Raw genomic sequence first — 13,135 nt, 5'->3', positions numbered from 1 at the left:
TACACTACATACCTCCAGAAATATGCCGCATTTTTTGAACGTTCTAAAACTCACAACACTTTATTTCACAGAGCAATTAATACTGCAAACAAAACTGATATCATAATTTAGTTAGAGTTAGCTAGAGCGTGTAGCTTTTGTTTCTCGTCTAGGGCGACTAAGATTATATTGTTATTGTTAATTAGGTATCTCTAAAGGATGCTAAAAGGTTAAAAAATAAATAAAGATAAAAGTCATTAAGAAATTTGAATTTTGGAACTTCAGATTTGCATTTTCTATCACAGTGCGTCGGGGCGGTCAGTCACGTCTATGCAGCGTGATCAAAGGAAGCGTTGGACGTTGCCACGTCTAACGCAATATCAGCGTTTCAGGGTTCGCGATGGCATTGGGTTGTTTTATCAACAATCAGTATAACACAAATATAAATAATATAAAATTATGTTAATATAATTCATTAATAATGCGCAAAATGCGATTCTGCATCGTAAAGACTTGCTTTTCACATGGGGAACCTCAACAAATCAAGGCGTACTTAAGACAGCAATAGACATAGGAAAAAGAGTATATTTTTAGCAAGGGAAGAGAAACCTGATGGGGGAGCCATATGACAAAGCAATAAACAGAAAGTTTCTTGAGAATCTGATCCACCTGATCGAACCAGGAGAGTCTCAACCCTACATAAATTCCAAGGAATTTTACACTAACATTTTTCTGTTCGATTGTGCATTCATTGAAGCATATTAATAAACTCTTATTTAAATCCCGTGTTGAAAAGGCGATCATCTTAGTTTTACTTTCATGTAGTATAAATTCAATCAATATCAGCTCTTGATTGCAATGCTAAGTTGCTCAGACGATGTTCTGCATCATCCGCAAAAAGGGAAAAGTAAGTATGGGGGAAACAAGAAAACGCATCATTTATAAACACTATAAACAATAAAGGATCGAGTGACCTTCTCTGAGGGACACCTCAATTCGCTGACCCAGAATCAGAGACGTATTCAAATCTTAAGGTATCTCGCAATTTGACCAATGACCCCCAAGACCTTAACCACTTTAAGGGATTACCTCTAATACCACTAAAACATCAACATCGACCAAGGCTCTTTCTAGATCGAACAAAACGCATGCTGTTTGCTGCTTTTCTTCTAACGATGTTTCAAGTTACGTGACAACCTTATTATTTTTTGGCTTGACTAATTTTTTGTTCGTCTCCTTCACAGTTAAGCTGAATTACACCCATAGTGCAGTACGCACAGTTAAAATTGATGCAGGCGGTTATGATATTTTCATAGAGATGCCTCTAAATTTTGCCATTAAGCTGCACATTGAGCCACTTCCTAAACAGTGATCTCTCTCCACACAATACATTTTCCCAGAACATCTGGGCATATTTCGAGAAAATGCTCCCTTGAAGACTGAAACCTTTCTAATTGACGAACTGTCAATTGCCATGTTGGTAGCTGAATGCCTGAAGTCTAACTAGTTGAAAACGAGATTTCAAATGTCCGTGCATACGCATATCGAATCTATTACACGATATTCTTTTTCATCGTCGCTGTAAAAGATCCCATATTATCAGCGTAAGGTAGGGTTTCCATATTTGTAGTAACCTATTATGCTGAATAACTTTCTGCCTCGCTAAGATAAGGAATATGTGAAAAACGGCAATAAACATACGCACCTGTCTGGTTGGTTGCCGTAGCGAACTCGACCGTTATCGATCTAACGAAAGCCCGGTTGGAATACAAACAAACCTGTTATGTTGTCAACAACGTAAACAATAATGTCCGACGGGACGTTTCTGGTGTCAATCACGGGCCAAATTGAATATCTGGATGTCTTAGCACCGTCGGGCACTTCGTACCATTGCAAATACGAATTTTACTCAGGACCGGACTGGAAAATAATTGGCGGGTTGGAAGCGGGCTTGACCCAGATGGCTTATGCAGCCACCAACGGCGACAAGATCGTGCTTAATTTTCCTGTCGAGGTGCAGTTTAAAACCACCAACCCGTACGGATGTAAGTGTGTCGGGAATAACGCAAGTCAATATTGAAAATCCTCAATTTTAGGGCCTCAAATAGTGCTAAGTGTTTACAACGGGTTGCGCTTGGAAGGGTACGGCAGGGCCCACGTTCCTCTGAAGCCGGGCACACACGAATTGCGGGTTCATCTTTCGAAACCGCTTGCCTCTTCGTTGTTAGGTTATCTGAGCTCGTTCTTTGGGTATCAGCCGGAGTTGCGACAACCCACTATGCTCGCGTCTACGGCCGGCAATCATCGTAGGCTCCTTTTAACCACCGCTGACCACCAAACTTATTGTTCACAATGTTTTAGTAATTAGAATGGAAACGTCGGGATATGCTTACATCACTATAAATTTGGTGTCGCAAGGATTTCAACGAATGGGCTACGATTTTGGAAGAAGTTGATTGTTCTAGCGAGAATGATACAATTATTATTTAGATACAAAAATATATATATTTTAATAGCCTTGTGATATTGTTTGTGTTAGACTTTTTTAAAACTAATAATATATGTATCTATCATACCAAGCTCTCTCAACTGAACCTCTGCGTTGTTTGTTGTGGTTATGTTCAGTTAGTCGAAATCTATGCGCAGTGGTATGGTGTGGCAAGCACGACGATCTAGTCTCAAATCTTTGTTATGCTCTAGTAGCCTTGAGCTATTTCAGTATTTAATAACCGGTACAAGACTTGACCTTTCCGCTTGAAAACAATTTGTCGCTAACATTACGTAAATATTTATTTGGTTAGTCATATTCTCCACGATTCAAGTCCCGTGTATGTCTGGTTGCCTATGCTGACAGAAAAACGTTCTTGTTTATGCAAAGGGTTAATTATTTTCAACATTAAGGGTTAACCAGATGAACAAATTTATTGAGTTTTTTCCTCATGCTGTGTGTAGAGGTTATTTTGTGACTCACCATAGCGTAACTCGGTTGAAACCGTGAAAAAAGTTCGCAACCACTCAGCATATTAATCCTCGGATTAAGCGCAATACGCGTATAGGCGTGGACGTGGCGTTTAAACAAATAAAACGGATTTTTCGCGTTGCACAACCACGGTGGGCGTATGTACGGTTGCCTGAACGATTTCGGCGCAGACCGGTCCAATTATCGCGAACAAACTGTCGCCTAATAGAGCCGTAACGATATCGCGTATTATAATTGAATTCTATTTTCGATTGCGATCAGTCAGGGCGGCATTCAAATCGAAATCGATCCAGCCGGAATAACGCGTTGCGACACCGAGCCTATTTGTTATATTTTCCATTTCAGAACTATCAACATAAATAAAGCCACCACCTTTAAAATCTAGGTCAAACGCTAAACATTACCTATACGCGGGGCGTTTCCTAACTAAACAGACCAACGAGACGTTCCGAATTTGGCTCACGCGTTCGCTAAATCGGCCTAGATGTACGTATTATAAAACTAATAATGAGGATAGTAACTAAATATCGGAACCAATTCACCAGCGCCACCGCGAGCTAGAGGGCTAACTAATTTTCTCGCATTAGATGCTTCCCAATTAATGTCGCTTTAATAAAAAAATATAAAATCAAACCCAATAAAAAGCAAAATAAAAATCACCAAATAGAATAGAAAAGAATTTTTGGATTCCTTGTTATGTCCTGTAAAAGAGGTTGAAAATGAAATTATTTACTACAAAGAAGAATAATTTGGCTAGTGAATAAGCGTCATTAATATTAATGTTAAATTGGTGCTTAATTAATGTTAATGTTGGTTTCCCTATAAGTAGTTATCTGACGACACCATAACTGAAAAATAAACTGATGGCGTAGTTATATATGCTAGATTATGGCAACAAAGTTTGACATTTTTTCCATTATATGTACAGTTTCTCATTTTGACTTCCTCCTACAGAGTTTATAACAGGACTGGCTAGCTAAAACGCTGGTGATATTCACTGGGGATCCATTTACATTTTTTTTGAATAAATAAAGCAAATAATTTCATGTTTTAGATTTTCCGAATAACCCAGAGTAAAAACAAATGTTGTTTCTAATTTTTATAAGCCCTCCTGACAATATTACAAAGATGTCCATTGGATATCCACGCATTCCAATAAGCTCTCTGGTCGTTCAATAGACTATGATTTTTGTACAACTTTTTCACATCCAGTAGTAAATATTTTTTTAAACCCCTAAATATTCACTGTCTGATATAATATACAATGATATAAAATTTAGGGGCCATGTTTCAGAGGGAAATTGTTATATATACCAAATACCAAAAACTAATTTCAAGGATTCTAAGAACATAATTTTGTTGAAGACCATTGCCACTTCAACATTGTAAATCATGCCGATATAGTCACAATTACTTTAGAGTGGATTTGAATCGATTGCTCTATATTTTATGTATAATTACTTTCGAAGCTATCATGTGACGTCAGGGCCTAGATTTAATATACCTTCACAAAATAAAAAGAATCCTTACTAACCAAGGTATTTCATATACTTTGGTTAATCATCAACATCCTAACCATACAAACTAGTCATGTCATTTTATTCGCACTAATTTATTGTACACGACTGATTATTACTAGTATGGTTCAAAAAGTTTAATATTTTAATATTTCTTTCAACAGTGTTTTAACATTTCTCAAAAGAACATTTTTGTATTTCAAAAGAGTATGTTTTATAGACAATGCTTTGTTTTCCAAGGTAATGTTCATGGTGATTAATAAATTTCATTCTTAAATAATAAACTCAAGATATTTCAAAAACGGCTAAACCAAATGCTACGATAAATTCATATAGCTACTAGAAACACGGCCTATGTCGATAATACAAAATCTTATGAAGCAACTTTTAACAAAGTTTTGAGAAGGTATGCGGTATTTTCTCAAAATATGCCTAGATCTCATTAAAAGTTATGGGAAAACGAGTTAACTGTGTGGAATTCGCTGTTTAGAAAGAAAATGGTCCCACGTGCAGCTTAGTAAGTGTAATAAAATCATTACCTTCTCTGCAAATTTTTACCGCAGTACGGTCACTATATTATCTAATACAACTTTTATGGAAAAAGTTTTTGACTATCTCCTTTAATAATCTCTGTAGGTGGGTGTCAAAATATAGAACTATACAAGAACCCAACTTCGAATTTATCTTTGTTTTTGAGTTTAGATTCATTTTCTTCCTAATATGACACAAATCAAACAGGTACAAGCATAAAAAACACATAGAATAAGATAAAAATATTAAGTAATTTTGATCAACCCAATGTTTTGTCTCTTCAACTATCCCAGCGGGTACAGATAAAGATGGACATTCGTACATAAGTCGTAACTCATTTGTTCACAGGCATCTCGATTATTGTCATTTAATTCGTCGCTCTTTTTTAAATTTATTCTGTGGTGTGCATAGTGCAGACGTTTTGCTGCGAGACGCTCCATACAGAGGGTATCGCGTTGCGTAACGCGATACGTCGAACACCAAAGCGGCTGTTAAAAACCGAAAACCGCAGATACGCCAAGATGCGCGCGGTTGATCGGATTACTTGCGGGTAAATCTAAACCCCGTACACTTTTCATTTTTACTGCTTTCGGGATCACTTGCCTCGAGTTCGTTTGTCTCGAAATTCGGTACGTACGCGAAAGCGCGATGCAGATTCCAAAGCTTTTTCGGTAAAATGCAAATACATCGAGATAAAGTCTGTTCATAGATATAAGAAAGTGACTGATACGAATTAAGGAAAGACCCGGGCGAGCTGTAAGAATGAAATATGGCCGAACAGGTCCGTACTTTGCTTAGAATTTAATTATGTGGGGTTTTGTTAGGAAAGATACTAAACAATATTTATTTATTTATGTATGTATTTATGATTAAATCTAAAATAAATTTACAAAATGTTTTTATTACCTACTTAAATTATTTAAAGTTATTCACATAAATATATAAGTATCACTATCGCTGTTCTAATTATTATTTGTTCCATATTATTTGCAATATGGATATATCATTGTTCTGCTTTTTCTATATGTTTAACAGAATTTGCCCTTTGTGGAGGGATGTTTAAAACTTCGGTTTCTATAAATTTGAGGACATTGGAGTTAACACGGGGAAAAACATTGTCACGACGAATCTCAGATTTCAGTTGGTGCCAAACATGTTCAATGGAATTAAATATACAGTGGTAAGGTGGAAAGCCTTAAAACTGTATGCCCTAGATTTTTTGCATAATTATCACAGATGTATTCCTTTTGTAGGTTCAAGCTTTGTAGAACCTCAATTAATTGCTTTTTGGTATAATCTTCGTGAAAATAAATGTCGTTATTATACATGTAGTTTTGGATTGTTGCTTTTGTGTCACATGAGGAAGGGGTTTTAGTCAACTGTCTACTGTGATAACTTGCATTGTCCATTACAATGACCCTATTAGGAGGAATGTTTGGAACTAGTTTGTTTTTAAACCAACTTTCAAATAAATCAGCGGCGGTGTCTTCACGTTAAGCCAGAGAAGAATCTTTAATATTTTTCGCAGACAGAGAAAGTCCATTTGGAATCCAATCATCTTTAGAACCAGCATGCAAAATAGTTATTCTTTTACCTCTTTTTGATGGCGCGTTTGTTTTACACTTATCAGTTGAGTCAACTCAACCCTTTTCAGGGGCATCATAAGGGTCGAATCAGGTTTCATCCAAGTAAATAATTGGCCTTTGTTGTTCTCTGTAAATCCTAATTTTTTCTAGATATTTCATTCGCCATTTCCGAATTCTAAAAGAGTCGTTTCTTCTAAAGGTGCTTGCTTGCTGGCAACACGTTCAACGAGAGTCAAATAAACATTGTTTATAACTTCCTTAGTCTCAATAGAATAGTGTTTTCTGCATTTGGGCGGGAGCATCTCCTGAGATCACTAGACTCGTACATATTTTGCGTAATTAGCACACAATTCAACCCACTCTGTATTACAGACGAAATAAGAATGATTAATAATAAACTTAAACTAAGTAGTATACCAAACACAAGAATATTAAACACAGGTAGGTGGAAAATTATTTCCTATTACGGACCACAATATTACATGAGTTTAAATTCCGAAACTTTAGGTAATAATCTTGTTGCATTGTATGTTAATGACCACCTTTGGATAATCCCATTCAAAAGTAATTGGTCACTTTCTTATATCTATGAACACACCATACCTTATGTACGGTATGTCGTGTGCTTCAATGTTCAAAATTTTGAAGAATAATATGCCTCCCTTTCACTTTAAGTATGGGAATAGTATATTTTAAATATTTTGTTAGTAGATATATAGCATCTTCCTTGCCCTTTGTAAAAAAATTGCAATTAAGTTTATGTTATTATATGTTAATATTAATAATGATTATTATTATTTAATTTGAATTGAATTAAAATTGGTTAAAATTGTACTTAACATTTTATTTTTCGACATTCTAAATTCTAAATTGCTCGTATAGTCTGTCTCAATCTTCACCGTGTTGGCTTTGGACGCACCCTCCTCAATAAAACTTTAACGATGTTATTACCTATTGTTATTGGGTAAAACCATAAACAAAAAAAATATTCTTACTTGAGTGACAGGGTCTGGTATATCTCTTTCTTTCTGGTATATTTCTTGAGTGTTAACTATTTGTATGGAATTCGATCTATCGCAAGTACGTCGATCGGATAGAGAGTGCTCAGCTTTTTAAAAAACTTAATTTTAGATATAATAGAGCCAGACACTACTTTTCGTATGAAAACAACTCACAGTTTTATAAATCGAGGTCGCTTGAAACACGCATAAATTGCTCAGATGTAATTTTGCTTTATAAAATGAAAATCTTCTTGAGTCACCTTCTGATGCATGTCACTTACCTTTTCGAGTGCGCACTAGGCTAACTTTATCTATAAAAAGAATCAGATGTAACTACTTCTTAAACTCTCAGCTTGTTAGATGTATTCATATGTACAATAACTGCATTTTTCCGATCAACGAAGGCAAGGATTTATTCAACTTAAGCCTACATTTGTTTAAAAGAAACGCACATAAAATTTTGTAACGTTCTTTTAATTACTATCCATTAGCTTAGAAAATATCTATAATTAAGGTTCTTTTGGATTCCCGACCATGTGTGATCTTATGTTTAATATGCGCTATCCTGTAATTGAGCAGCCCCTTCTGCCTGTTGTTTGACCCTTGATTTTGATGCCTACTACACACAATTAATAACACACAATTCGGAATTCGAAAAGGCTTGGGGACACGTGAAGCTTTATTTTCTCTAAATGTACTTATCCAACGCTGCAAAGATATGAAATAAAATATGTTTATGCATGCTTTGTTGATTATAATAAGGCTTCTGGTTGCGTAAGACATAATAAATTAATGGAATCCTGAAATCAAGTAAGTAAGTGGATTCCTCGAACAATATTCAAGAATACTCCTAACATATGCATTATACAGTAGAATCGGAAGGGTACCACTAAGCCTGACATTTTATAACCTTTTTTTGTTATGCTGTCTATATGTTTATTAAATTTTAATCCGGAATCAAAAAGTACACCAAGATCCTTCATTTCTGTTTTTCGTTCTATTATAATTTCTTTCATTTTATATTCACTCTTGTTCAATGTACACTCAGACACTATATTTAGGAAGGCGTAGTCGTCAAGATCTACAAAACATAATAGATAGAGTCGTATATTATAGTAGAGAGTCTGGATTGACACTGAATGTAAATGGATGTTAAAAGGAAACTGCAACTCACGAACATTTGAAAATTGGAGAGAATGTCACATTCAAATATTTGGGCAGCAACGTAAATTAAAGTGGCATGACATACATAACATAACATGACATACATAAAACTATACTTAATCTGGAACTCAGAATGAGAATGGTGAGGGCCTATGTGTTCTCTGTGCTTTTATATGGATTTGAGTGTTGACCCTTGCTCTGGAAAAAAAAATCGAGGCTTTCGAAATGTATATATACAGCGTCTTCTTCGTATTCCCTGGGCACACAAAGTGAGAAACACGGAAGTACTAACAAGGATGAAGAAATAAAAAGAACTTTTAACAAGTATAAAAATAAGAAAAACCCAATTCTTTGGACATATCATGAGAGGCCCAAAATACTAAATCCTACGTTTAATTATTGACGGCAAGATAAACGGTAAAAGATCTATTGGAAGAAGACAGAATTCTTGGATGAAAGACTTGCGAAGATGGTTTGGATGTTCGTCAAATGATCTTTTCAGAACAGCAGTTTCCTAAATTCGTTTAATTATATGGATCGCCAACCTTCGTAAGGAGACGGCGCGATAAGAAGAGAAGACTACGTTAAGATTGTAAATAATAAATAAATACATGAAATTATACACAAAAGTTTTAATTTTGGTTAAACTTTTAGATAATAATAAATAATAATAAGTAATAGTTAATTAAATGATTAACAAATGAACGTTGTCAGTCTTTAGACGTTTGTAGAAACAATTAAGTCGTGTGCGCATCTTCGGGATTCGCATCTTGCGCGGTCCGGTCCGGTTGCCATTTTATCCGACACCCGACGTCGCGGGCCACACGATAAAAAAGTGAAATGAAAATAAATCTGCAAAAAATGCGGGCGTAATCGAAAGCAGACCGGGTCCATTGCGCAACGCGCGCACGTAATCCGAAATAAAAGCAGTAATCGGAGGGGCCATGCCCAAAAATTCCGATAGCCAAACGTACGCAAAACTGGACCGCGAAATCGAAGAAATGGGACGAGTTTTGCGCCCGACAAGCGATGCAAAATATATCGAATTTCGACCCAAAATTCCTTCAGTGAAGTCATATCGATAAGTGGGTTCATTTAGCAAAGTAGTAATGTTTTTCATGCTGATTAAGCTGGCGAACGCAGAGAATCAATAAAATTTCTCATTACCGAATAAATAAGATCGCTGCATGGAGCACCCTACATATTTTTAATTCTTGTGCTGCAAATCTTCCGTAGAACATATAAGCTCCTAAACAATATTTTTTATCAAGCTGACGTCCAAAATGGAAAACACATTCGATGCGTCAAAAAACGAGTGATTTTTTGCTATTTATGAATATTCTGGTTTCCTTCTGTGACGTTTGTTGATAATTTGAACTTGCTGACGAAACTCGGAGCAAAGGGAGATTAACAGAGCTCATAAAAAAATCTATTCAAAAAGGTTTTTCAGTCTGAAAAACAGAGATTATTGTCAAAAAAGAAGAAAATTATGCTTGGTGAGTCATATGTCATGTCACAAGTAAATTACTGTGACACAGTGTATAGCCTTTGTTTAAAGCAAACTGACCTTAACGATTCCAGAATTCTTGCCTAACACATTAAAAACCAACCGGCTTAACTTGTATAATCGACGATATTTACACTCTGCCAACTTATTTTTCAAAATTATAACAAAGGAAATTCCAAAGTATTTGCACCAAAAACTGCCTCTCAGAACAAATGTACATACGTTAAACCTTCGTCTCCTAATTATCACTTTGAACTATTCAAAAGATTCTTCTCTTATCAAATTACAAGTTAATAAACTTCATGCTAAAATATGACAATAAAAACATGTGTTAATCTTTAAATAAAAGAGCAGTCATATAATTTCAAATGAAACTTTATCATACATTGAGAACTTAAAACATACCAATAGAAATAATTCTAAAATTTATTTTTCTCTACGAATAAGTACTTGGGTTAGGTGGGAGAACAGGCATCCACATTTAGTTAGTTTCTGCTAAAATACGACAGTAAAAAATGTGTTTCTCTTTAAATAAAGAAGCAGTTATATATTTCAAATCAAACTTTAGCATACATTAAGAACTTAAAATATATCAATACAAATAAATATAAAATTTAGGCTTCATCAGCATGTGCGTATTTTATTCAGGTTTCTTACATTCTACTTTTATTTTGTGTAAAAAAAACCGACCCAGGAGGATTCCAGAAGGTTTGTAAATAGTATATACAGTAGCCAGTACAGAAGTTCTTGAAAAAATTACCGATTTTTTGTTTAATTACAAAATTGAATTTGAAGTGTACTCTTAAAACCGAGGAAAGATATTATAAATTATAATAAAGATATTAAATTAAAGGGTAGAAAAACTTAACGCAGTTTGAAATGGATGATGATACTTAATACATTCTAAAAGTGCGAAGTTGCATATTTGAATAAAAAACAAAGTACCTACCTGCTTATAAAACCAAAATAAGATAAATAAAATAAAAGTTGTTATCTAATCAAAATTTTAATAAAGTTTAATAAATTTTTAAGTTTTCGTGTTATCACTAATATTAATTATAATAATTAATTCACAATTTCATTATAGTTGGTTACCTTTTTTTAAATGCTGTTGAGGATGCTACTCTAATTGTAAAAAAACTAAATAAAAAACAAATATATAGAGAGCCCAGAAATATTTCGGAACGTCACTTTAGAGAGAAAAATCAAAATTCCCTTGTACCTTGTATTTCTAAAATTTGGCATTCGGAGAGTTTTGTTTTATAATGGTGATTTTGAAGAACTTGGCATTCTTTAGTCAATGGTATTTTGGAAAAAAAGGAGTAAAATATTTAATTTTTATTAGACAAGGTCAAATTAGGCCGCGTTATAAGTTTTTTTAGATTGCTATTATGAATTTAACCTTAAATACAGAAACAGTTTCTGAAAATTTAGGTATATACTGAACAAATAATTTTCTGTTATGCTTTTGGCTAAATATTTGTGACGCACACTGTCTAAAATAACCATAATATAAGTATCAATATACTACATTATTTTTGTAAAATAAATGGCAACATTATTTATTAAAAAAACTTATGAAAAAAATTGACATAAAAAAAAAAGAAATAAAATTATCATTAGTAAAGTTTTATTTTAAAATTCTACCTATAAAATATATGCAAGTAAATATTTCAATATTAAATACTATTTTTTTTAAATATAAACAGCTTCGTAACTTTGGAGAATGACGACGAGAATCCACTTATCGAATCAAATCCTGGTTGCGAAACGATTGGCCCAGTTTCACTAGCATTATCGACGTTTTGCCAATATTTTCTGTTGACATTTTCAGGGCGTCGCCGTAACGGTGGGAAACCCACGATATCTGACCGGATTTTGAGATCAAAGTGTCTAGTTTTGGGATAATAAGTTTTCGGCAATTTTTTTTAAAGCTATCAATCTTCCGCGTATGACGATGATGCTCTCGATCAATGTAGTCGATAAATCCTAAGCGGAACCTGAAAAGTTCAAGGATCGGCATTGTTTTTTTCTCAAGTGGTGCTAGGTATCCATTCGTTGTAATACCAAAACCTTTTAATTAAGAAACTTAAAAGGTATTGTACGCGAATGTAAACAACTTTTTGTGCAGTTTTTTTTTCTCAGCATTTAATTGTCGTTAATAATAAGTAGCAGGAAATGCGGCCCAGAATATCCAAAAGCTTCAGATTTGCAAAATTGTAATGAAAAAGCTTTTGAATATGGATGCATAAATTTTGTAATATGACCAACGGGAATTGTTGCCTTAGTCATAACTTTAAAAATCTTAACTTTACTTGCAACGCTCATGGACAACTGTGGCGCTAGGTAACCGTTTCCCGACATCGTTAAATGTCAATCAGGCGGATTTCGATGCAAAAGTAAACAAACTCGTTAATTTGTTTATTTGTTCGACATTTTATTATCTTTTATAATATTAAAACATTCAACAAAACAAAAACTTGCTTATTTTTGATGTACTCGTAATAGGGTAACGTTTGCCGGCCATTTATTTACAGTTTTAATTGCATCAACCAAAGAAACTCCACTTATTGCGAATAAATGTATAAAGACACATTATTTACTTCCTCTTTACAAAGCAATGCCATGAAGTCCTTCAGGCAGTTTTGAAAAAATACACCCCTGTAGCTATTCTTTCACGACCCCGATAGGAGCTATCAATGGGCGATAACGCGACAAACCTCTGGATTACCAAATTCTGAAACATAAAAAAAAATAAGTTTTTTTTACACCCAGACAGTTCACCCTTTAATTTGGAAGTAATGTCGCGGACGCGGGTATTTCATCTAATAACGAATTACATATAAAAAATATATAGAGCTTTCATTACG

At 34.3% G+C, this 13,135-nt stretch overlaps 1 protein-coding gene across 1 annotated transcript; it reads left to right on the top strand.

The window, feature by feature from the left end:
• Nucleotides 1-1,494: 1,494 nt before the first annotated feature.
• LOC132699710 (B9 domain-containing protein 1-like) lies at nucleotides 1,495-2,500 on the top strand. The gene is made up of 3 exons (XM_060666560.1): nucleotides 1,495-2,024; nucleotides 2,076-2,285; nucleotides 2,341-2,500. Exons 1-3 carry the CDS (start codon nucleotides 1,787-1,789, stop codon nucleotides 2,433-2,435), a joined length of 543 nt encoding a protein of 180 aa, XP_060522543.1. The 5' UTR covers nucleotides 1,495-1,786; the 3' UTR covers nucleotides 2,436-2,500.
• Nucleotides 2,501-13,135: the final 10,635 nt, after the last annotated feature.

This window comes from Cylas formicarius, unplaced genomic scaffold (assembly GCF_029955315.1).
Source record: "Cylas formicarius isolate icCylForm1 unplaced genomic scaffold, icCylForm1.1 PGA_scaffold_3__17_contigs__length_32017465, whole genome shotgun sequence".
NCBI lineage: Eukaryota > Metazoa > Arthropoda > Insecta > Coleoptera > Brentidae > Cylas > Cylas formicarius.
This window is presented reverse-complemented; position numbering and strand designations above follow the sequence as displayed.